This window comes from Phoenix dactylifera, unplaced genomic scaffold, assembly GCF_009389715.1.
Source record: "Phoenix dactylifera cultivar Barhee BC4 unplaced genomic scaffold, palm_55x_up_171113_PBpolish2nd_filt_p 000046F, whole genome shotgun sequence".
Lineage (NCBI taxonomy): Eukaryota > Viridiplantae > Streptophyta > Magnoliopsida > Arecales > Arecaceae > Phoenix > Phoenix dactylifera.
The window spans coordinates 512,802-538,227 of NW_024067669.1; the positions used below are offsets into that span (position 1 = coordinate 512,802).

Here is a 25,426-nt window from a genome sequence, read left to right on the forward strand (position 1 = left end):
ATGGCTGGGAAGAAGCCTTACATTGTCATTGTTCTAATTCAGTTCTTATTTACCGGCATGGCTATTCTCTCCAAGGTAGCGTTCGATGGAGGCATGAACACATTTGTCTTTGTTTTCTATCGACAAGCGATTGCATCTGTCTTTTTAACTCCAATAACTATCGTCTTCCAAAGGTACATAGAACTCCTCGGTTAACTTCTTTCATTCAAATTCCAGATGATACATTCTTGAAGTTCTAAATTTTTTATTCTTTTGCTTAGGAGAACTGCTCCACCCCTTCCCTTCAAATTGTCAATCAAGATCTTTATGCTATCATTGCTTGGGTATTTTTGTTTTCATAAGCTATTTAATTGTTGATATGTCATTCCTTTATCATTATGTTTTGATAGGGAGGGATTCTTGAAAATCCATACTTTATGACTTGTTTTGATTTTAGGTTGACAATCAACTTAAATATATCTAGCCTCGGCATCAAGTACACCTCGGCGACGGTAGCATCTGCAATTGCAAATACAATACCTGCGATCACATTCTTTCTAGCAGTTTTATTCCGGTATGAATGATGGAATATGAAGTTACATTTTTCCATATAGTGGTATATAATCACCATCTGATTTTGATATTGAACTTCTTCCTGGCACAAGCATTTTGGGAGACGGGTGCCAACAGGCGAACCTAAATCCTGCTGGCTACGAGATTTTTTTTTGTTTTTTTTGAGAAATGAATTTTTATGTCCAAATTAGTTAGATGAAATATGATTACCGAATGAGATGGATACTATTTAAGTGGAACTTATAGGGTAGTCCTCTATCAAGCTTATTTGTTTTTCCACCAATCCGGACGAAACCTATCAATTTAAATCTAGATTTAAATGGTTGTGCAGAAGAAAAGCATCTAGAACTTTTTTTTCAAAAGAATTTTAGGAAAAAAAGGAAGAACGCGGGGGGGGGGGGGGGGGGATAACATTTAGAAGCATCATGCAGTACGCACAAAGTCCAATTGTTTATGCACCATCACACTAGAGACAGAGGCAACATCAATCATTTGAATAAACCATAAAATAACTATCCAAAGAAACACCTTCAAAAAATTCAGATTTGGATGTCTCCACAGTGCTTGTATCATGTAGACAGACTTGTAAATTTTCTTGCAGTAGATCATATTATGATTGGCTATGAAATTTTTTTTTTAAAGTTTTTCATCCTCGGAAAAATAAAAAGACTAATGTGTTTCTTCTCTCTCCCTTCCAAATTGATAATATTGAGAGGTGGAAGAAAATTTGTTGCTTCGGTTTTTACCATTCCATGCTGCTCTAGAAAGCATGTGGTTCTTTAGTTAAAAGAAAATCAGCATCAAGTTCACTTACAAATGGCTTTGGCTTAGAGATAAATGCTCGCCAGAAGTACAAGAGACAAATTTGTCCTGAGCATATGAATACACCCAGCGTTGCTATTAACAATTTATGCCTAATTCTGAACTTTATAGGCCACACTTAGAATCTTGAATGATTTCTGTTAGAATATAATCAAAGCTATGTCGAATTTGATGGAAACCGCATCCAACCTAGTAGGGACACTTACTGGGTATGATTTAGAGCAAACATATCGGGTCCAAAATATCGAATCAGACATAGCAATAACCAAACGTCAAGCATTTATAACTTTGCATAATATTTTATTCCAGATTCCACCAGATCTTCAGTCTGAACGATATATATTCATTTAGTAGGGTGGGCAAGCTTGGAGTCCAGAAAAGAAGCTGCCTTCTATGGGAGAGTTTTGAGTCCACCCCTTCTCCCTTTCGTCGTCTTCTTTTCCACGACTCTTAGGCATATACTCATGCACGTCGTGTAGCGCGAGGTACCATTGTATCAAAAAAAAAAAAAAAGAAAAAAGAAAAGAAAAGAAAAAGAAAAGAAAAGAAGAAGAAGGAGAAGCTGCCTTCTAAAATCATTATTTATGTAAACAGGATTGAAACTGTTAAATTAAAGAGCATCTCAGGGATCGCCAAAGTTGTTGGAGTAGCACTATATATGCCTTGCCGGCATAATGTTCATTGCCTTCTACAGAGGTCCGCATCTCAAACCTTTCGGCCATCAGCACCCCATCTTCCATGTACCCAGCAGCAACAAGCACAGTTCGGATATGAATTCAAGCCATACATGGATGAAAGGAACCTTCTTCGTGGCCGGTTCAGCAATAGCCTGGTCCTTATGGATGGTGTTGCAGGTAAGCAACTATACTCTCTTTTAATACCACGCTCTTTAATTACTACTATCTATACTCTTGCAATGATACTGCCTGTTTGCTTCCTTTTTTTTTTTTTTTTGGAACGTTCGCAGGGATTTTTAATTAGGGAGTACTCTTCGACGCTTCACTTCACAACTCTAACCACCCTATTCAGTACATTTCAGTCCTTCCTTGTAGCCATTATCTTCGAAAGGAACATGGCTGGTTGGAAGCTGCACTGGGATGATGGTCTTCTTGCAGTGGCGTATAATGTAAATCCTGTATTGAAACTTTTAGTACTTTGTTTTCCATGATAGGGTTGAAGTATGAGAAACATGATCCACACACACACTGCATGCAATAGATATATACATGCCCTCCCTTGAAATGTGAAGCTAAGCACTCCCTAGATAATTGAAGCTCTCCACATTAATTAATTCTAGGTTACAAAAAGGAGAGCATCACTTAGTTTCCTCCTTTTCTAGTTCATAAATGAGAAGGGCTTGATAGATTTAATTTTTCTATTATAATTCTTCCTAAACAAGAAAACAAAATCAAATTTCAAATGAAAGTTCTATAGTTAATATCTCGATATCACTAGAGAAATACAAGCCTAAATAAATATATTCTTCAAAAATGGTAATTATATCAAGATGAATTGAAGAAAAATGTTTCTTCTTTCTCAAAAATGACATATATTAGTTTATGTCTGGCCGTGTTAAAGTAATGGAAGAATACATGGCAGGGCATATTCGTCACTGGCATTGCAACATACTTGCAAAGTTGGTGCATCGATAAGAAGGGGCCTGTTTTTGTCGCAATGTCCATCCCATTGGCTCTTGTTATCACCATCTCATGCACCTCATTTTTTCTAGGCGAAGAAATAAAACTCGAAAGGTGATTTCAGAATGCTCGGCTGAGCTCGAGGTTTCGAATTTTGTTTACTTTTATTAAAAATGGATCTTATAGTCCCTTCTAATAATTGCAGTGTTCTAGGCGGTGCTTTGATGGTTGGAGGCCTTTACAGTGTGCTGTGGGGTAAGAGTAGGGAGCAGAAGGACAGCAGCAAAGCAAATGCCGAGGTTGGACAATAAAGTTCCTCTTTTAATCATATTGTATGTAGCCATAATCACATATAAAGTTCTTCTTTATAAAAGAGTGCATTAGCCGGCCTCCTTCCGGCCTGGGCCTCATTGGGCCAAGCAGCTGAGTGAGGGAGGCCACCTTAGACTCCAAAGGGAGCCCATAAGGGCTACACCAAGGTCCATGGGCCATACATGGATAAAAAGACTCTAGGACCCAATACCACATGGAGTCAAACTGTTGTGAGGCTTTCTTGAACCTTCAATTATATAAATGCAAAGACTTTGCCAGTACTTTTGATGTTCGCCTATGATGTTCATATACAATGGATTAGCACTAGAACCCAAACTAGGCTCAAATTTGATTTAGGTTCATGCTGGAACCCGATCGATTTGAATTCAGGTCTCATCAGGTTTAATGCTTGAATGCACATGGGCTTAATGCTTAGACTCATTGGTTTTAAGCTTGATTGAGAACAATTCATGATCAATATTGGCATGTTATGACATCTAATTGGTTATGACATGACGCAGTTCATCTTTGAGTGCGTGACGGGTCAGTGCTTAAACCCAACATATGCAACATAGACTCGAATTGGATTTAGGCTTCTGCTCGAACCTAACCCATTTGGAATCCAAAATGTTGAAAGGAGTAGTTGAAACCCTAATCTTGCACCATATCCAACCTTTTTCTTCTCCAAGCCTAAGGCCTACCTTCCATGGCATCTCCAAAGAAAGAGGATGTCATCGTGCATGCACTTGACCTTTCCCATCAGACACATGACTATTTCTCAGCCAAATCCAAGGAAATCGGAGGTACAACTGGGCATGACAAAATCAAATGAGATACGCGATTGACTAGAACAAAAGATTTAATCTTTATTACATCAAAAAAAAAAAATTCTAATCTTCATCTAAAGTTCTGTTTAATCAACAAAAATAATATAATAAAATATTTTATTATACATGTTCATAATGGACTGATAAAAGATAGAATTTGTCTATCAATTCTGGCCGAGATAAACCAATGTCTCAATTCATTCAAATATCTCTCCCCCACCAAGATGGTTGAGATTTCGACATTCACACAGAGAGAGACAGAGACAGAGCATCTTTCCATCTTAATGAATCAGAGAGAGAGACAGAGCATCCTTCCATCTTATCGTAACTTCTAAATCTTGGTTAATTGAATCTCCTGCCCTAGATGATGATGGGTCATAACTCAAATAAAAACAATTATCTCAGAACTTCTATTTCTTGAAAAATCTAGTTTTAATTTGATTTATTAGTAAAGTAATGAATTTGGAAAGTTTATGAGCAGTATTCCGGAAAACTTTTACTTTTTCATGCTATATTTCTTCCTGTTAGCGGTAGATTTATTTGTCGGATCTGTGTCAGGATACTCTCCAAGATGACTTGTATGCTTTGATCTATAGTTCGATTTAGCCCATTGTCTCAATGCTATTTGGATGCATCAATCCCTACTAGATTCCTAGGAATTCACTTTGTTGTGCGTACCTCTTCAGAGCACTCCTATACAGTTTCCACCTATTGATCTTTTCCCCTCCTTGTATCCATTTTTTTCCTCTTTAGTTAGAATTCTTTATCAGCAGCTCCATCTCTTACATTGTACATACAAAGGGCTGGACATTCCAATGAAATGACATAAATTTGAACCTTTTTCTCAGATTAAAGTCATTTATGAATCTTCCAACCTTTCGACTACGCTACTTATGAATCAAGTACTCTATTATTGTTTTTTTTTTTTCCTTGTTCGTCCCAAGGAGAGGTGAAGGCCATGGTCCGCGGCCATGGCAGCATCTCTGAGGATGGCACTGGATGTCATATTAAAGAGATCTGGTGGCATTGATTGTTCCGCAGAAGAAATCTGGGTGTCAGAGCCCTCCTGAGCTGCTGCTTGGTAAATTTGTTGTCTTCTTCTTTCTAGCCGTTGTTGTTTTCTTTTTCTTAGCCTCTATTCCCTGTCCTCAACAACGGACAAAGCAAGCACGGGTAAAGTATTTTGGACAATACACGAGGGACCAAAATAAATGAGAAAAAGCTACAGGACCTGAACCTGGTTGAGGTGCACGGCTTTTCTTCTGGATGGAGGTATGAAATTTGTCATACTTCCAATTTGTTGATTCCAAAATTTTTAACACACACACACACACACACACACACACACACACACACACACACACACATATATATATATATATATATATATATATATATATATATATATATATATATATATATATATATATATATATATATATATATATACCGAATAACTAAGAATCCCATGATCCAAAATTTTTAGTATATACAATGAATAAATTATTCAAAAATATGTCTCCAAGAGATGGGAGGAAGACGGGCAAAGATGGTAGACTAGGATCGGTGGATTTGAGGATCAACTGCATTGCCATCTCATCCTTTTATTTTTTAAAAAAACATATTATATATTTTTTAAAAAAATAAAAATAAATTATATTTACATTCAATAATTTGATAAAAATTTACAGTTATCCTTCTATGATTTATTTTTATCCAACAATTTAACTGATACTTTAACTGTTAGTCAAACTGTTAATCTTAAATATGACTCTAATGCCGTAACAAAATTTTTTTAAACATAATTAAAATAATTTTAAATGATATAATAATCCAAAAATATGTATTTTTTCTCACTTAAGTGCAATTTGATTTTTTTATATTAGATAAACAGTTTTATAAATATTGTTAATTTAGTTGGATATAAGTGTAGATTTTATAAACTAATGAGAATAAATTTAATAAATACAAATTTTAGAAAAATTTTTATAATTTACTATATATATATATATGTATATATTTATTTGAGTACATCATCTCGTCCTTGGTGGCTCCAACCTGGCATTGCCCCGGCCCCCATGGTGGACCTCTTGCCGCTGGATCTCGCTCATCAGTTCTACTCTCTACGTCCAGCCTGTATCGTACATCAGTGTCTTTCTAAACTTTCCAACGAAGCAACCAAATCACCTCCACACATCAGAAGTCCCATCCAAGGGCCAATTCGAAACAAAAGTCCCCTTGGGAGGAAGACAGATTTCTTACAGCATTCTCCGTAGATTTGTTGTTGCCTCCGTAGATTGTGTTTGCAAGATGACCATCTCGAGACAGTCAGATTTGTTATAGGCTTATAGCATTCTCCGTAGATTTGTGTTTGCCTCCGTAGATTGTGTTTGCAAAATGACCATCTGGAATGAATCATGGTGTCGTTAAAAGTTGAAACCATGGCTTCTATTAAGCAATATCCAGTAACGCTGGTTTTGACTCTTTGTAACTATGCACCTCCCCTATTATTTTCCAAAATATACAAGATAAGAACCAACTTACCATGGTGAAGCAATGCTGGCATTATACTCTATTACTCAGCACTCTGATGCTCTGTTTTTTTTCAGAACGGCGACAAAAAGAAAATTATTCCTCCTCTTTACTGTTTCTTTTTATTTCTTTTTTAAATGTACTTGTACGAAAATTATATGATCCCCATGGCTACGAAATTATTCCTCCTCTCTTGCGTTATTTTTTATCTTCTAACGAAAACTGTATAATCTATTCAGCCTAGAAAAAAAACTGTATATAAATATTTTTCTTTTCTAAGAAGAGATAAATATATTATTGATAATTAACCTTGCAGAGCGTACAGAGAGAAAGAAGAGCTTGGCCTCAGGTCGCATGAAGCTCTCCTCATAAGCAGACAACGATATATGGCCATGGTTTTGCCGTTACAATCCCCTACTGCGTCATATAATCCTAAAGGAACAAGCTGGGGAGAGAAGAGATATATATGATATTATACTAGAAGCAGAGGAGGACGACGGAGGCGGAGACCATGAAGCCGAAGGTGCAGATCAGGAAGGCGAAGTGGAGGGCCCAGTTCCGCTTGAACTTGGCCAGATAGCTCTCCGGGGGCTCCTGGTAGGGGATATCGTAGTCCGTAGGGAGGAGGAGGAAGTGGTCGCCGGCGGCGGAGGAGGAGTAGCGCATCTTGAGGTGCTTGAGGCGGTCGGTGGCGAGGGCCAGGGTGAGCTTGTGGCAGCGGCGCTGGTACTTGAAGCCGTTGAGGCAGCGGAGGGTCTGGGCGACGGCGATGTAGAAGATGAGGTGGCCCAGGGAGAGGAGGCCGATGGGCGCCCAGCAGTGCCGGCACTGGAGCCGCTCCGGCGAGGCCCCCAGCTGGGCTCCCAGCACCAGGGCCAGGAAGAGGAAGAAGAGCTGGAAGAGGCGCCACAGCTCCTTCTTCTGCCCGTCCACCGCCCGCTTCTTCTCCAGCGTCTTCTCGAAGTGCAGCTGGATGATCGTGTTCAGCGCCTGCACCCCCGCCTCCACCTCGCCGCCCCCGCCCCCGCCACCACCATACGCCGCCTCCGCCATCATCCTTCCTTCCTCTCCGACCAAATGAGGTGCAAAAAAATCAGATCTTTTTGCCCCGCTCCGTCTCTTCTCTCTGTTTAGGCGGAAATCAGAGAAACGAAGAAGAGAGTAGTGGGGTTGGTGATGGCGAAAAGGACAGGACTCGTGGGATTTAAGTTTGAAGTTTTTCGAATTTAAAGTAAAAACATGAATTAAAATAAAAAGAAAAATTGAACGATGTTCCGCAGGAACACTTTGTGGAGGAGACAAACACGCCCGGGGCTCCAGATCCTGTAACACGGTTGCCGGAATGGGAATCGGGTGCTAGAAAAACGGTATCGGGTATCGCCTGGAACACGGAATCACGAAGAAAAAAAAAAGGAAACTCCGAATGCCAAGTTCGAGCGTCCAAACTTCAGACCAGCCATGAAGTTTGACGCTCTGAAATGCCTGGAGAATTCTTAAGAAAGTTCTTGTCTAATTGTGTCGATGCGGTAAACTTCACATGCAATTGGTTAATTTGTCCCTGCATGGCAGGATATCTGATTGGTCCACCTTGGAATCCAGATCCAGCTGAAGCTAAGCGGACCACCGGACTCGTCTCATGCTTTGTGTACGTCGAACCAGGATCCGAGGGCGTTGGCCTTTGAATACCACCAAACTTCTCGTAATGAATGCCACAAGCTTAATAATGTAATAAATTAAAACCGTGGGTTATACGAGGTGGGCTAAACAATAGTACGAAGAGTAGGGCCCTCGTTTTAAAAGCACGAGCACGTGACCAAGGTCAGACTCTGTCTCTTTATCTCTGCCCTTCTCGGTCAATGAGTTAAAAGAGCCGGAGAAGGGTTGAGGAGTAGGGCCCTAGGATAATTTCTCAAAAGAAGAAACTGTAGGATGCAGCAGAGAGAGAGAGAGAGAGAGAGAGAGAGAGAGAGAGAGAGAGAGTCATCCTAAATCCACCATGAATCTCTGATCTATCTAATAATTTCTTCTATAAAGGTTTCAGTAAATAAACAAACTGAATAAAAATTGAGTTTTTATTCAAGTGTACCACGAGTCATGGAATTGGGACTCGACAGTGTAAATAAACAAACTGAATAAAAATCATTTTTTCCCCTGAAATTCCGAGTTTTACAAGAAAAACTGGCTTCCCTGCATCTTGTTGCACCGTTTCTTTATCATTCCAACTAAAATTCAAGAAGTTAATGGCTTGCAGCCCCTACAAAATCTGGACCTCTAAACGTACGGTCCGCCTCGAACACAGGTCCTCACTCTTTATCTCCCATGGATCACCTCCGTAGCTGCCAATCTCCGGCAAATCATCATCCACATCTTCATTCGAACTACCAACCGTAGTCGTCCAAGTCATCTCACCTGCAAGAGTTCTCTGGATCCAAATCTACAAACTGTAAACCATAGGATCCATACATATATACCAATACGTAGATACAGATAAATAGACAGATGGAGAAAAAACAGACAGAAGATTCAATGAATAGCAAACTATAAACCATGAACAAAACAATATCTATCAAAGCCGAACCTGACAGATTGGTGACGGCTCTGTTAATTTTTTGTTGTAAATTATCCCTATGAAAGCATATACCGGCGACATATTAAGCATGAAATGAAATGCATGAAGTTGCTATAACAATTGCTTTCCTGCACCTGCCACCCAAGTGTTCGTGATGAAAAAGCGCAACCAATTATGGCCACAGGTCCGAAAGAAAAAAAATGGCAAAAATGGTGCTGCCACATTAAAGGCAAACAGGGTATCAAGTTATTCCTTGTGAGAGCAAAGAAAGTCATGTATACAGTTTTGTTATTAGATAAATTTAAACTATATGCTAAAATTTCTTAGTGTTCCATCAGTTTTAATATTGACATATTATCTGTAATTTATCTTTTTATCAAAATAATTTTATTTGTTATCTATTCATTGAAAGTATATACAGCATATTTATTTGGGAATTACGCTGAACGTAAACTTAAACTGTACCTTGATGTAGAAATAACGTTCCACATGCATTTGAGCAGTTCCCTGCACAGCGCAGAAACCCATCTAGTGATCTTTAATTTACTCATTTCTTTCACAGAAAGCCTTTTTTTTTTCAATAAAATAGACCTGCTTTGGTTATCTCAATGTCTAAAAGGAGAGGAAGAAAAAGCAAAAAGAAAAGGTACGTAACCAAACTAAGAGTGCATTTATTAACTTTCATAATAAGAAATAAAAATCTAGAATTAAATAGAATCATATCTATCCATCAAATATTTACTCTCGAATTTAATGCACATGGCAACAATAGTATTTCAGGAAAATATACAAAAGTTAGCATTATGATTGCCATACATTGCACTTCCATAGAAGCACCAAAATGATCAAACACTTCGAATGAAGTCATTTTCTTGATACGTAGTTCTCAACTAGTTCGCTTTCCCATGCATTTATGCATGGGATCTTTTTTTTTTTTCTGAAGAAGCATGGAGGAAGTGAGAAACTTCCCCCTCCTTTATTAAGAAGATTTACTGAGATCTATTTACAAGGAGGCACAAAAGATAAAACTCAAGAAAGGTCTTACAGAGGCAGGGAGGAAAACATGTTCAAGATAGCATGGGATCATCAAATAAGTGGATCTTGTCTTTCAATCTTCAAGTTTTGTCTTTTGTTTCTTTTTTTCAGTTGACTTCATCACAAGAAAGAGAAGTGAAAGGAAGATAGCACTGTCGATTTTTAAGAGGCACACCAACAAACTGCAATTATAAACATCCAATTAAAATTTATTATATAGCCTAATTTAAGAAGTGTAGAGAATGAATATTTGTGAGATCTTGAAACCCAACAACAAAAAAAAAATCTCCTCTTTTGTGATTAGAAAGAGATTCTCTCCCCCCCTCTCAGAAGTCCAGTTTGCTCAGTTCTATATGCAGATTTCTCTCAATTTTCTTTCATGTCCATCGCCCAAGACTAAATAGCTCATGAAACTTTTTAAGAAAATTTTAGGTGGGATAACAATTCACTAATTATGCAGTATGAAAGCTTACCTTGGCTGGCAGAAGTTTCAATGATAGAGCCCCTCTGCATTCTTCTCCAATCCAGGGTAACTCAAAAAAGATCTTTCATGATACCAGCAACAGAAAGTGGAACAGTAATATTGCCTCTTGGAATAAACCTGTAACAGAAAAAAAAAAAAAACTGAAAAGAAGCAAAGAAGTTTGTCAAATGTCAGTGCCTCGATTTGACAGGAATGTTATCCCAAGATCTTAGATGCCATGGGAAGCTTATATGAGTTAAGATAAAACAAAGAAGGGCAATCAATCTAAGAATCTGAGATATGAAATATTTGACCTGATATGCATGTTCACGAATCAATGCGCCTAAAGAGGGCATTACCAATCAAGGAAGGAAACCTCACTGAAAAAGAAAAAAAATCAAATCACAGAGCTGTAAACTTGTTTTCCCTCAGCATCTTCTTAGCAATAAAAAAAGGTGAAAGTGCTTATAAGGCTTCAATCATACAACAAAGACATCCACCTAATATAGTGGTGCAAAGCAGCCAAAGCCAAGTAGCAGGCTGCTTAGACTCAGCTTGATAAATGGAAGAGCTAATTGAGCTCTACTGGCTCAATTCTGGTCTATATCTAGAAGCCCCTTGTCTCTCGTGAGTTGCTATAAAGATGTATTTTAGTGGCATCCTAAGCATAGATATTCAAATCACCTGTTTCTATATTGGATATGTATTGGGTACCAATGGATACCGATACTTGCCAGATACTTCTTGGATATGTGTTTGATGCTTATGTAAAATATCTTATTCATCAAAATAAAAAAAAACACATGCACTGGATCCTTACTAGATACGCTCGAGATACTTCCCTAGTACTTCCAACAATGTGGGGGAGGGTATCTCCTTTTTTTTAATGTTATCCTTCTAATGAAGAGTAGTCAAATTTATAATCTACGATGTTAATATTTAAATATGAAATATGGACTGGTGTCTATGAATTTAAATTATGACTAAATGATGAGATTGTAAAAGTTGATGCTACATATAAGATACAAACTATGTTTACCACATAGTTATATGCATACACACATACCTACATATATATATTTTAGTGTATGTATGGATGCACATATGAATGAATAAAATGCATATACATTCATTGATGTATCATAGCCGTATCATATCCTACTTTTTTTAAGGTTGACTATGTTGGCTTATCCATATCGTATCATATCCAACCTTCGTTCATGCTTCATAGCTGGCATCAACTCTTCCCCACCTAATTTCTCTTATAGCTGGCCAAGCCGAGCTCCTATATATTTTTGCAAGCCTTTAGCATTCATGTTTGACTCATTTATGAGCTGAGCAATAGAATTTATCTGAGCTCAGCTCATATAGGAGCTCAGCTCATTTCCTGTATGAGCTGAATCCAAAGAGCTTCTTACCAAGCCAATTGCAAGCTGTCCATGAATAGCTCAGCTCATACGCAGCCCTACTTAGACAGTCTCCAAATAAGAATAATGCTATAACTCAAACCTCCAAAAAATACATAGAGAAATGGATAAACAGAGTCTATTGGAAGAAACAAAGGCCTGGTAAATGTATTATTTGTTACGGAAAAATCAATGATGAAACTAAATTAATGATCCGTAAGGTAAGACCATTATTACCTAAGTCATTAGCTCTGGATCGAATATTGAAAAGATAGAAATCAAACCTATTCAGAATAGGCTTCAGTTAATACAAAATTTTTGGCAAATTATAATTTATCCAATGAAGATGTAATTAAATAATTCCTAGAAACAGTAAATTTATCCTATATAGCTCCTTCTAACTCCTCAGTAAATGCTTCTATATCATTTATCTCATAAGTGTTGATCAATACAAACAAATTTGTCAACAATATTTCATTAATCAACATAAAATTTAATGTTGTGATACATAAAACCAAAAAAAAAAAAATCTAATGATCCTACTGCAGGTGAACTCAATTCACTAAGGAAGAACAATTTGAAAATTATGAATCCAAACTAGAAATGTGCGAGCCAATGAATCAGATATCTATGGACAAGACAGATGGATAGGCATGCATGTGGATACACACTAAGGACATTCTCATGCTATGATATCACGATTGATGCTGTTTGTTTACTTGGCTCTGGTAAGACGGCACAGGCAACTGTTTCATTGATCCTAAGATCTATCTTGCTCCTCTTCAAAACTTGTTTTTAGAGATCTACCAGAGATCATAAAATCAGTGGCTCAAACCAAACATAATAGCAACCACACACAAAAAGGAAAAAGACGGCAAAAATAAAAAGTTGCTTATTAAGGGGAAAAAGATTTTTTTAATGATCGCAAATGGATTACTTCCCATCAAGGTCCGTCATCTCAATACCAGACCCCGTACTGGTACCATTTTATTACAATGTTGGTACATGGTTCGGTATGGTACAGCTCAGTATACCGAATGTTGGTACGGCATAGTACAATATACTGGTTCAGTACCGAAATGGTACGATGCAATTGGTACAACAAACCTTGCGTCCCATAAATAACACTTTCTTAGTTTGTCACTAGTTATTGTTGATTAGGAATTATCAACCAAGAAATATATTAGTAATGCACGTAAATTTTCAACACTTTCTGGTCTAAGCACAAGGGGCACCTCTCTCTTTGTGAGGTCCTAAAAGGTCTAGATATCAAAATCGTGTGTTATCTAGACGCTCAAGTTGCGGTCCTTGAATCCGTATTGGGCAAAAATTGAAGCAGAAACGTGTTAAAGACTTGGCCGTATAAATTTTTCCATTGAAGCTTTTAAAAGTTGGTGAGAGAGCTAGATCTTCCAATAATGAGTTTGAGCCATCAAAACAATATTAAAAGCAAGCTTTGGTTCATTTTTGAGATTGCCTAAGAAATGTAAATATTAAATTAACTTTGTAAAAAGTCATTTTTTAAAATCCTTGAGTTAATTAAGTTTGAATAAGAAACATTTATATTGGAAGACCTTAACAATTACACTCTTATAATGTTGTCTCTTATATATATATATATAGTAAAATTATTTTTTCTACATATTACCATATTTCTTTTTTTCCCTCTCTTGTTGTCCGAATCCAATTCTCATGTCCATGGTCCACACAATGCTAGCTGAAGCCTCCCTGGCCATTAACCTTCAAGCTATAATGCCCATTGCAATTTATTTTTACCCTAACCAAAATGGTAATAAACTTTGAACCTTGATTTCTAACTCCCAAAATCAGCAACCCCTTAAATAAAGTGTTGTTTGTGAATTATATGACCTGAGTATTGAAATGGAACAACTTGGTTTAGGCCAAGACCAACACGAACAAACCAAAATTTTGGGTTGCAGTCAGTTTTTGCAGGTTCCAGTTTGTTTTCAGCCAGTTTTGACCAAAACTGAACAAAATTGCTTTTTAATATTTTTTAGTTTAACATAAATAAGTTTAATGTCTTCTAAATTCATCATAAAATTCAGTCAAACATTTATTTAAGACTATAATGATTTAATCAAGGTCTATTTTTGCCTAAACTTCATCAATGCCAAGTGAGATGCAATCTTAATTTGTCTTTAAGTTATAAACATGTATTCGAACTAAATATGCCGGCAAGCAATCTCATTTTATTCTCATCCCCAACAGTACTTCCAAACATGCCGCGGTGATAATCATTTGCATGGCCAACCTTCTAATAGTATATGGTACTAAATAGGTATATTAGTTAATTATACACTCTTATATACTTGTTAATTTATGCTTGATTAAGTGATATTTCGTATTTTACTCCATATATTAATACGTTAATTTAATAAATTTTGTACATTAAGCTTCAATACAATTTAATAAGGGAAGGCCTTAGTGCAATGGTAAGCTTGCTCCGTTGTGATCTGGGTGTGACGAATTTGAAACACAGAAACAGACTCTTCGCACTAGGGGTCAAGGCTGCGTACATTTGACCCCTCCCTCCAAACCCCGCAATGGTCGAAGCTTGTGCGCAAGGACGTCCTTTTTAAGTATATTTGGGTAAATCGGCGGCTCACACCTGGCGAGTGTGACAAAGCTTCAATATAGTTTAAGTTCAAACTAGAATTACTGAAACTACACAAGTTACTCTCCTAGATAACATAAGGCATGATTGACATCAAGTAGCATGCCTTGATTTTTTTCTTTTTTTCTTCTGACTTTTTTGACCAAAACTTTGAAACTCGGAGCAAAAGTACCGAAACCAAAACTCTACCTAGGGGGCTGAAACCAAAATTGAGTTTTCAAACCTTCACTATGAGACCTTATAGACTAAAAGACATGCGAAGTCATGTCTGTAATAGAATTATGTCAATTGTAAAATATACCACCAACATACATATGAATGGGTAGATGGAAAAGGCAGATAGATGATTTAATAGATAACAACCTATAAACCATGAACATAACAAAACCATCAAAGCTAATGCTGACAAATTGGGGTTAGCTTTACTAATTCACATTGCCAATCACTACTATTAAATCATGTAAAGCCAACATGCTAAGAATAAAAAGCACAGTCATTATACCAAATTTTTTTCCTGGCTTCACCACCCATGTGTTTGCAATGAAAAGACAAACCAACACCAGCATAAACGTGAAAGACAAATTGACCAAATTAGCACAACTACAGTGAAGGCAAACAAGGATGGAGTTCAAAAGGTGAGCTGAAATAGTACATAACATGTGATTGAATCACCACTAAAAGAGAGTCCCGAGTACCAAGAGTAATAAAAATGACTCTACTAGCAAAAGCCATAAATCAATAATACCAATGTTTAAGCACATTGACAAGAGAATGAGCATAGTGCCAACTGCCAAGAGAGGCTACATTGAGCATTTTTGGTAATTAAAAGAAGCACATGATAACTAGAGCACAAGTCCTAAAAAGGGGAGTCCCAGTGCGCAAGGCTTCTGCTACTGTAGGGTCTGGGGAGGGCAGATACGCTAACGCCGAATAAGCAGCCCACTGCCTCCAACAAGGGATTCTGGGCATGAATGTGAAGCCCCTTCCCAGATACCACCAACTAGGTTCTTGTTATCTCCTTCCTCCCCATGCAATCAGTGACAGACAATGTCTTAGTTAACTTTCTATTGAGCCTACTCCTTCTCTTTGCGCATTCGACTCCTCTGGAAACTATGGAAGTTCCTTGCCTTAGTCAGATATTCATTTGGCGCACATTGCGGAATCCCGAACTGCCTAAGATGTAAGTAGCCTTGCCCTGCCGTGTGCATAGGTTGTTTTCATATTTGGAACTTGCAGCTCCTACTACTGTGAGGTCTGGGGAGGGTTAGATGTAAGCAGCCTTGCCCTACCGTATGAATAGGTTGTTTCCATATTTCAAATCTGCGACACCCAATTCGCAATGGAGCAACCTTTCTATTGTGTTAAGGCTTACCTTATAGAGTACATGTGTTAAGACTTAAGAGTGACCTAATCTCTTAAGGAAGCCTTAAGTAGCATGGCAAATGATAAGGTCATGCTGAGCAGCAAACCCAACAGAATAAGACCGATGGTCGAGAAAACTTACAGTTTACTTTTTTGTGGAAAATGGTAACATGAGAAGACTGGCAATTTAGAGCAAGGTGTGAATTGGCTTGCAAAAAGAACTAGTAGTTAGAAGAATTATTGACAAAGTCAATTAGTGTCAAGGTTGAACAACATGCAGTATTTAAAAAAATAATGTGCTACCGTAGGTTAGAAGATGCCAAGAAAACACAAATACAAATGTTGATAGGATACAAGTGGCCGAGGCACAAGAGATGCCACACATGGCAAGAAAGGAAACCAATCTTTTATTTTCATTTACACACTGATTGCAACTACGGTGACAAGCAAGTTTCAAGATTTGAGAGATTCATGTGTACAAAGTCGAAGTACAGTAAACTAAGTTGTGACAATGTCAAGATGACGGTGGCAAAGATAACTGACATGGAACGTTATAAACCTAGTGTATTCTGCTGTGCATGAAGCAAGGTTTGTTCAAAAGAAGGTCAGTATGAGATAAAATTAACAACGAGTGTTTCAAAAGTAGACTGCTAAAACAAACTAAGAGGACTGACCACACATCCAGGTGATGGAAAAGATGAAAGACAACACCAACAAGATATACAGAAGCATCAGGTAAGGCCAAATCTAAGGAAAGAAATTATGGATAATCAATGTGATATAATAATTTAGAAATCCGTCATACTTGATGACAATGTCAAAGCAGGGATTAATCAGAAGCTGATATAACACGCTCAAGGAACCATCTGATGTGGCATATTAAATCTTTTTAAATGTCAAGGAACAGATCCCAACCAAAGGATATTGAATCTTTGTGTAGAAAGGGATAAGAAAAAATGAACAGACAATAAGTATGCAAGAGCTATTTGGATGCAAACAGCAAAAGACACACAGGATTAATATACCAATTTGGATGGCTCAATTAGAAATTACACCCAAAGAAGGTTGGAATGGCAACAAGGAATCATAGGATATCAAGACTAGCAAAAGACTTAAAACTAACAAAATGAGACACAGTATCTACAAACCAAAGCTACAAATCTAGAACAACATGATAAGGAAATAAAAAAACTTGTGAATGGCCAGAGAAATTCAACTGTGTTTAATACAAAATTTTGAAGGGATATAGACAAGGAAGAAATGTGGTAAAACTCCAAGGGCCAAAGACGGGGGCCTAAATCAAGAATGAGATGAGATGAGAACCCTCAACGATACCAAGTAACAAATGCTTGGTAGGACCAACATAGGCAAGGAAAGGGAAAAGAAAAAAAGGAAAATAAATCAACTTCTCAGATAGGCGTCAAAAGTCAATGACAATTCTTATAAACTCAAAAAATGTTGAATAAGTTGCACACAAGACTAGGAAGATAAGAAAAATGGTTACCTTTAAAATCCAAGCAAGAAATATAAGCACTCAAGATGCTTTAAACATAAGAACGTCTGAAAAAGGATCAAAATAAAGCAGAACAACATACTGGACAAATCAGAATGGTGAAATAATAAATGGGGACTCATAACTAGGCCAATTCCTTCAACGCCCCTGTGCAAACCCATCACCCTAAAAAAGAAAAAAAATGGTGGGTTTTTTTTTTTTTTTTGGGGGGGGGGGTTGTAAGGTATGTGGAAGGAAGGAAGGAAAAAGAAGAAGATGAAGAAAAAACTTCACTGATATGAAATTGGAGGGACATACCAAGAGAGAATTAAAAATAAGCCTGCTTATACAGTTTCCAAACCAAGACTGACCGCTAACTTTAAGTGGAGAGAAAATAATTCATACACTTTCCCAAGGTCCTATTATCTGGAAAAAAGGGAGAGGGGTATTATTAGTCGAACAATTTATCAAATACAGGATGATGCTAAAATGAAATCCATACATTATTTCTCATGAAAAGATAGTAAAGTTTTAAAGTTTGAACTTCATTACCTATCAAAGACATGACACAGAACTAAATCCTATTTCACCAACATTGTTTTTGTTTTGCCAATTATTGTTGCTAATAAATATTACATTTAGAAAACATTAGTTGGAAAAATTAGCACACATACGATGATAGGGACAGTGACAACATAGTAATCCACTGGTGAAGATAATGAATAGATTGAATGGATCTGCAACAGCACATCTCAAGAATTTTCACTAAAGTCATGGGCGAACAGTCAAAAGCCCTTACACCATTACATCATCAAGCATAAGAACCAATTTCATGTGCAAAATGCATTATCCTCATGGAAAAAGAAGAGTGTATGCATACGAACAATTATAATATACTCACACATTGAATACTGCTGTATGAACTATAGAGTTTACACTAGAATAGGCTGCCAAACTCTCTCTAAAAGTCCAGCCACAAGATGCACTAGCATCTTTCCTAACTTCTAATCATAACTAAAAACTCACAAACATGACAATCTGGTTCCTTTATGAATAGTTTATTGATTCAATGATTATTTATTCAGATTAATTAGAAGTGACACTAATTGAACAACTATCAAGACATAAATCTTTTACCAGACACCACAGACAGCTCTGATGGATAAAGCTAAGGTAAATGGTCAAATTACTCTAAAATAATATGTAGCCACCTATAGGAAAGATAAATACAATAAGCATCATACTAAAGATACAATACAAAAATTTCCTAAAGGCATCATTCACACGCAACGATATAGATAACTCGTTGAGACTTAATAAGCACTCTATAGAATTCATATGACCTCATTGGCTTCCACAAATGCATGATATAAGAAACCACCTTCTGTAAATCATCATATTCTTCTCCAGCCAATCTATAAATAATGTCAAAGTAATTAGGCTTATCTGATACAGTTTAGCATAGATATATAATCAACCACACTTATACTGGAGGACGGATCATATACACAAAATAAGGAGTAATACAAAAGAGACAGTTCATAATAATTAGCAAGATATGACAATTAGCTGCATAATTGATAAAGCATAACAGGAATATAAGGACAAGATACATGATACAAAAAGCAAAGAGACCATTCAGATTCTCATGCAAAAAAGCAATGATATGAAACCGCAAAGGACCAAATTAAACTTTGTCTATGAAAAGGAAAGGAAAGGTCTGATATCACCAAACGTTTGAAGTTCAACAAGTGAAATTCTCAACAGGTGGTGAATGATATCACATAGTCTTCTATGAGCAGTCAATTCACATGTCTCCTTAAAACAAAAGCTTCATTTTTAATAACTACGAAATCATAAAATTGAGAACCAGCCCTTCTCTCTGAAAATTGTACCTTGAAATTGCATTCAATTAAGATCCAGCACTAACTCTCTGCGCTTCAGCTCCAATGCCAGGCGTTCATTCTCAAGTTTCATCCTTTCATTTTGTATTCTCATCTTATCCAATTCTCTATCTTTCTTCTTACGAAAACGCTTCCACTTGAATTGTTGCTTTTCAATCTCTAGCATCTCTGCTTGAATCTGCAACCTTTGTTCTTCCAGCTGAATTGAACGCGACCTGATTAACTGCTTCTGTACCCAAGGAGTGGTCGAACCTTCAGGGAACACTTGGTTCACATCAAAAGAAATGCTCTGAGAATTAGGTCTTCTAGGATTATTTTGAGGGCCCAAAGAGTTTCTAAAGTTCACATCTTCACAGACCAACCCTTGCTTCATCCTCTTTGGAAAACATGACCCTCCAATATCTCTGAACAGTGTGTCATTCTCCTCAAGATCGTCTTCCCTATCATCACTATCTTCATCTTGATCATTTTCATCAAAATCATCCCTTGCAGCTCTTTTTGCATCATGATCATCACTGGTTTTCAGAAGCGACTGCACAGAGCGCTGAACTTCAGGATCAGCAGGTAAATGTAAACGGTTCTTGTTATGGTACGAGCACATCTCCTCATAGTGAAGATGCTTCGAGCTTAAGATCTTCCTCACATCATCCTTTACCTTGTCAGAAATATGATGCATATAGTCCAACAGTACAGGATTCTCCACAACCTTGCAAGATGTGCCCCTGCCAAGAATTTCTGTAAGCCTCTTGTACCTTTTATTCAGATCATTAAACTTGTCTTCGCACTGTTGGGGTGATACACAGCAATTTCTCTCAGCCATTACTTTAGACACCAACTTCCACTTTCCTTTTTTCTGCAACACGGCAAGTTTTTTCTTTGCACTACTGTCAAGCTCTGCAGTACCTTCAGTTAAGTAAGAAATCACAGTTATGAGAAGCCTAACCATTGCGTCCGTCCACTTCACTCTCTGCCAAGGAGCGGCCTTCTTTCCTCTTTCACTTTTATTGGGACCATCAGCTCCATCCTCGGTGTCATCCTCCTCACTTGTCGAGATCTTGCCATGGTCGACCTTACTGTAATCCATCATCTGAAGCATAGGCTGCTGTTCGCGCTCATTCATCTGACCGACCGACTGAGGGAAAATACTGTTCATTGGTTGATGAACCATTGGGCCCTGATTTTGGGTCTGGGTTGGCTGTTGCTGCTGATGGTGAAAGCATCCATGTTGCTGCTGTTGCTGATGCATCGCCATCGAAACCTGGAGATCAAATGAACCATAAGAAGAAGGCCCCGGCATCATGTTTCCAGCCGACATATTCCCCTCCATCCCGAGACAGCAAACAGATGGTTAAAATTAAAGGTTTCACGGCTCTCACAAAAATTTCTCTGGAACTTGGATCGGATTTCGCGGTTCACAAAGCTCGGAGATGAAACTAGATACAGATTTCAGTATAGCAGATGAGATTTCAACTCTTTTATCCTCCAGATTCTCAGCAAAACTCCCCTCGGATTCATGCAGCAAACAAAGCTCCCCCTTGAAGCAGACCAGTGAAAAACCCCAAACAAACGCTAAAGCGTAGAAATCCAAAAGATTTTCAGATCAACAACAGAGATAGCACCAAAATCCCAAATCCAAGTTAAATCAGAGAAATAATCGAACTAGCACCACCAAATCAAACCCATTTCCCTCAAAATCTAAAACCCACCAGGATTTACACAGCTATCCCTTCAGATTTCCCCACAGACACAACGACAGGTGCTTCCAAAAAAAAACACCCTGATTGAAATCAAAGCGAAGAACAGAGAAGAAAAACAGCGTAAGATCCACAAACTCTAGATCAGACCGCCTAAATCGCCAGAGCAATCGAACCGCTCGGGACGAGATCCATTTCAGGAGGGCTCTGGTTTTCCTCAGGGTTTTGGAATCGCTCCGGTGCCGAAGAGGGAGAGCTGTACCCTTGTTTTTTGGGGGGCGGGGTGGAGCGAGAGCATCGAGAAGATGCAGCGTATAAGAGCGGGTGCCGCCTTCGGTATTTCGGGGGCGGGCTCCGATTGCCAGGAGGGCCCACAGCAAGCCTGGCGAAACGCATGGGGACATGGAAAGCGAGGGCCGGTGCATGAAAAAGGGCAAAAAGGTAGGATGTTACCAAAAAAAGGAAGAGAGGATCTTGTTTTCTTCTCCTTTCAAGGAAAGGGGTCACATGATGATGTGATCTTCAAATGTCGATCGCGTCTGATGCCCATTGCCACAAAGTGCTTAGAGAGACTCCATCTAATTGGCTGCTTCTTAATTTCCATTCTTACCGAGACATGTATTGCCACGGTTGAACCAAGCCATCATGCCGGTATTGAGCTTGATCAGTCTTATACCATGGTTAGGTCGCACCAATATCATCCACTATGCCATCTGACTGATTTATACATGGCATTTTTCTTGGGCTTTATTTATTTGATTAGTCTTATTTACTTATTCATACCATATTCATACCATACCGAGTATTGGTCTGCTGGATCGATCCTATACCAAGCAGACCAACATTGTACCAAGATGGTAGTGCTATAGGTTTCAGTGCCACAACCCCAAATGCTTATTTTTTTATATATATATTCTGACCCATTGTTTATGGCTCAGTCTTTATGCTATTTCTTGATGATTATTGTTTTAATTGGTTAGAACTTTAGACAGGTCTGGATCGCAAGCTAACTTGCTCTTAGGATCCTGCTCCAGGCATGCATCAAGTATGGCATCCGAGACTCGGTCGCAGGGTGGCCTTCATTGACTGATTCTGAAGTGAAGAGGAATGTGTCCATCTGCGAATATAGATTTTAACAAATATATTTTGTCAGGGTGGCCTTCAATTGATTAAAAGCGGAAAGCAAATATGGATTTTCTCAGATCTTGTGACATGGTCAGAAGACTAATTGGGAACCTCATTCCAAGAATGAGTTTGTTGATGATGGCATTAGAGATTATAGGCAGATCAGATGAATGGGTCCTGTGAAAAAAAATTCCTAGGCGCAGTGCTTGACTTGCACTCCAAAAAGAGTAAATTCCTACTTCCTTGATCAAGTGCTTCTTGATGGCACAGGACCTAGAAACTAGAAAAAAAATAAAAAAAGCAGGAGATCCATTGATTGAAGAAGACCAAAAGCTATTCAGTGAAGCCATTTTCCTCATAAAACAGATTGATTTCAGCCTTCGAAAATGATTAGAAGTAGTCTTGTCTCTTGAAATTATTCTAATGACTTCAATGATCTAATAGCTTGTAATTTTCAGCAAGGTTCGGACATTTGACGACCTAAAGAATTTATATCTGAATGTAGCGCTAGGGATGACAAAAACAATCTCACAAATCTTTCCTACTTGCTGTTTTACAGAGATATTTTAGGTGGATTAAATCGATAATCAGGATTTTGTTAGAACCAAACATGTATGCCATATACCCATATATAATACTAAATATAGCATGCAATATATGGTGTTTTCTTTTCTTTTAAATCATTCTGTACCCATCTAGCTCTAAAAAGCCATCCAAAAACTATTCATGTGACACATATATACACATGGACCTAATGTATCCCAAAAACCATAAAAGTCCATGCAGTGGAAAGATTAAAAAAACTATTACCATCACATAACAAATTAAAAATAATGCCAACAATAAAAATCATTCGAACACGAAAGCATTTAAGAGAGAACAGATGATGCATCCATTGCACTGCAAACAGCTTTTAAGAAAACAAACTGATACAAAGAGGTTGGTAGAAAATTAAATAGCAGATGGAGAAGAGAGGAAAGAGGAGTTAGAAATAAACATTATTGTTGGTTTTGGATTGTTATTTTTTGTATCTTCGAAGTATCCAGATCAAAAAAAAATTCTAGCTTATCAACATGTCTATTATATAAATATTTCCTTAAGTGAGTAGTTTGTTTGTCTCTGTTTTCTTAGTTGATAGTCGCCATTCTTTGATCTTTTGCGTTCCGTTTTGATGTAGATTTGTGGCTGAATTCCCTCAGGCTAACATTATTGTTGAATACTTGTGGAGTTTTAAGGTTCTTTTTTTCCTTTTTTTAATGTTCCCTACCTTAGAACGAGTTTTGAGTTGTGATTTCATGAGTATTCGATAGCATTTGTTTGTTTCTTGATGCTGTTTGGCAACAGTATCCAACTGAAAATATGGCTGATTGTGTTAAGTTGCTTCCGTCGATTACAAATGGCTTTTGCATACTTCTATTTGAGTATAAATCTTTTAGGTTGGGCCGTAATTTGCAAACCTTAGGAGAGGAGGAGCAGAAGAAATTTACTATCGTATATAAGCATTTTTCACGAGAGTATGCAAACATTGGGTTTGTTTAGAGAAACGCAATACCATTTGCAAATGAGTTCATGTTTCTGTCCATCCTCCTAGTTACCGCACCCATCACAGCCTGTTCCATAATATTATATATTTGTAAAACTTATATATGCATGTATACAGGAACATACATACTTATGTATGTACATCCATGAGACATGGACATATGTGCATGATATCAAGCTCTGCTCAATGTATCAGAAATTGCTCATATACCAACTTACCGCTGTAGAAACCATAGAACCCACTTGTATGCAAATGACAAGAACATTGGGGAAGAATTAACATGCGAGAAAAGAAAATGATGTGGGGCCCCTTTAGCTGCCTCCAAGCCCTTTATTTCTCACACCTGCACCATTTTTGGGAGTAAACTTGTTTGTCTTGGGGTAGGGAAAGCGCAAAGCCTCCCATTTATAGAAGGACACGTAGGATTGATTTAGTTCGTGAACAGAATTTTTTCTCATTGAAGTATTTTTATAAGAAGTTGATGTCTAAGTATATGCCTAGAAAGTGATTTTTATATGTTTGGTAGACTATGGAAAAGTGATATATTGCAAAGTAGTTTATATTTAGTTGAGCATCCATTTTTCTGAAAAAGTTATATAAAATATTTGTTATGCTCTTAATAAAGGAAAAAAGCGTATTGCATTTTATCTAAAAGCTTAAGAGTACTTTTGAAAAAAAATTATCCCAATTTTCAGCCGATGGAAATTAAACTTTCAAGTCCCACATGGTTTTTTTTTCTAATGAAATATATAAATCTTACTTTCGTGGGAAAACTACTTTTCTATCTCTCGCAAAAGTCCAATCAAACATAAGATATTTCTATGTTTTTATTTTTCTGTTGACCACACGTTATCTCCTCATATTCCTGCAAACCAAACTTCCTGAGAACCAAATGAGTCCATAAAGGAATGAGAAGTAAGAAGAAGGAAAGGTAATATCCTAAGAATAATGATTCAAGGTCCCTTGGATAGCTAGTTGCTTAATCACGAATAGAAGAAGACTCTTGAAGATGTAATACTTCAAAGAGTTCCGAGAGTCAGAAGAGTAAAAGAGTTATTTTTTTATAGAGGTAATTTTGACTTTTTACGATAGATAAACGGTTTCACTAACGTTGCCAATTTAAATAGGTGTAAGTGTAGATTTTTACAAAATATTAGGTGTAAGTATAATAAATATAAACCTCAGAGAGATTTTTATAAGATTATTTTGGTCATTTTTAAATTTTTTAAAGACGTGGCATTTAGGTCCCATTAAAAGTTAACTTTTGACTAATATTTTGTTAAGTTACGGATTGAAGTATTAGATAAAAATAAACCTCAGAAGGGTAAGTATAGATTTTTCATACTATTGAATGTAAATAAAATTTATTCCTCATCTTAGGATGGTTTTTGTAATTTACTCTAGAAATTATAAATCGTTCCTCCACTTATAGTTTAGTGCAAAGCAGAAACCATCCTGCCATTGTAATTAGGGATGATGATATATGAAGAATGGGCAATTTTCTCAAAGAAAAAGG

At 37.3% G+C, this 25,426-nt stretch overlaps 2 protein-coding genes and 1 pseudogene across 26 annotated transcripts; 1 reads left to right on the forward strand and 2 right to left on the reverse strand.

Moving 5' to 3' along the window:
- LOC103710142 lies at window positions 1-3,322 on the forward strand (annotated as a pseudogene).
- Window positions 3,323-6,947: 3,625 nt separating this feature from the next.
- Window positions 6,948-8,140, reverse strand: LOC103710099. Its single transcript, XM_008795715.4, has one exon. The coding sequence runs from the start codon at window positions 7,736-7,738 to the stop codon at window positions 7,160-7,162; it is 579 nt and encodes a 192-aa protein (XP_008793937.1). The 5' UTR covers window positions 7,739-8,140; the 3' UTR covers window positions 6,948-7,159.
- Window positions 8,141-8,685: 545 nt separating this feature from the next.
- On the reverse strand, window positions 8,686-25,411 carry LOC103710100. Of its 25 annotated transcripts, none has more exons than XM_026805827.2 (6): window positions 19,540-23,231; window positions 11,064-11,129; window positions 10,760-10,910; window positions 10,297-10,468; window positions 9,717-9,758; window positions 8,686-9,104 (listed from the first exon to the last, which is right to left on the reverse strand). In XM_026805827.2, the coding sequence occupies exon 1, from the start codon at window positions 20,873-20,875 to the stop codon at window positions 19,553-19,555; it is 1,323 nt and encodes a 440-aa protein (XP_026661628.1). In that variant the 5' UTR covers window positions 20,876-23,231; the 3' UTR covers window positions 8,686-9,104; window positions 9,717-9,758; window positions 10,297-10,468; window positions 10,760-10,910; window positions 11,064-11,129; window positions 19,540-19,552. The 25 variants fall into 25 exon arrangements, with proteins under 25 accessions (XP_026661628.1, XP_038971887.1, XP_038971892.1 ...); XM_039115959.1 differs by having other exon boundaries at window positions 8,686-9,385; XM_039115964.1 differs by adding an exon at window positions 9,261-9,385 and having other exon boundaries at window positions 9,717-10,468.
- Between the last annotated feature and the right edge of the window lie 15 nt (window positions 25,412-25,426).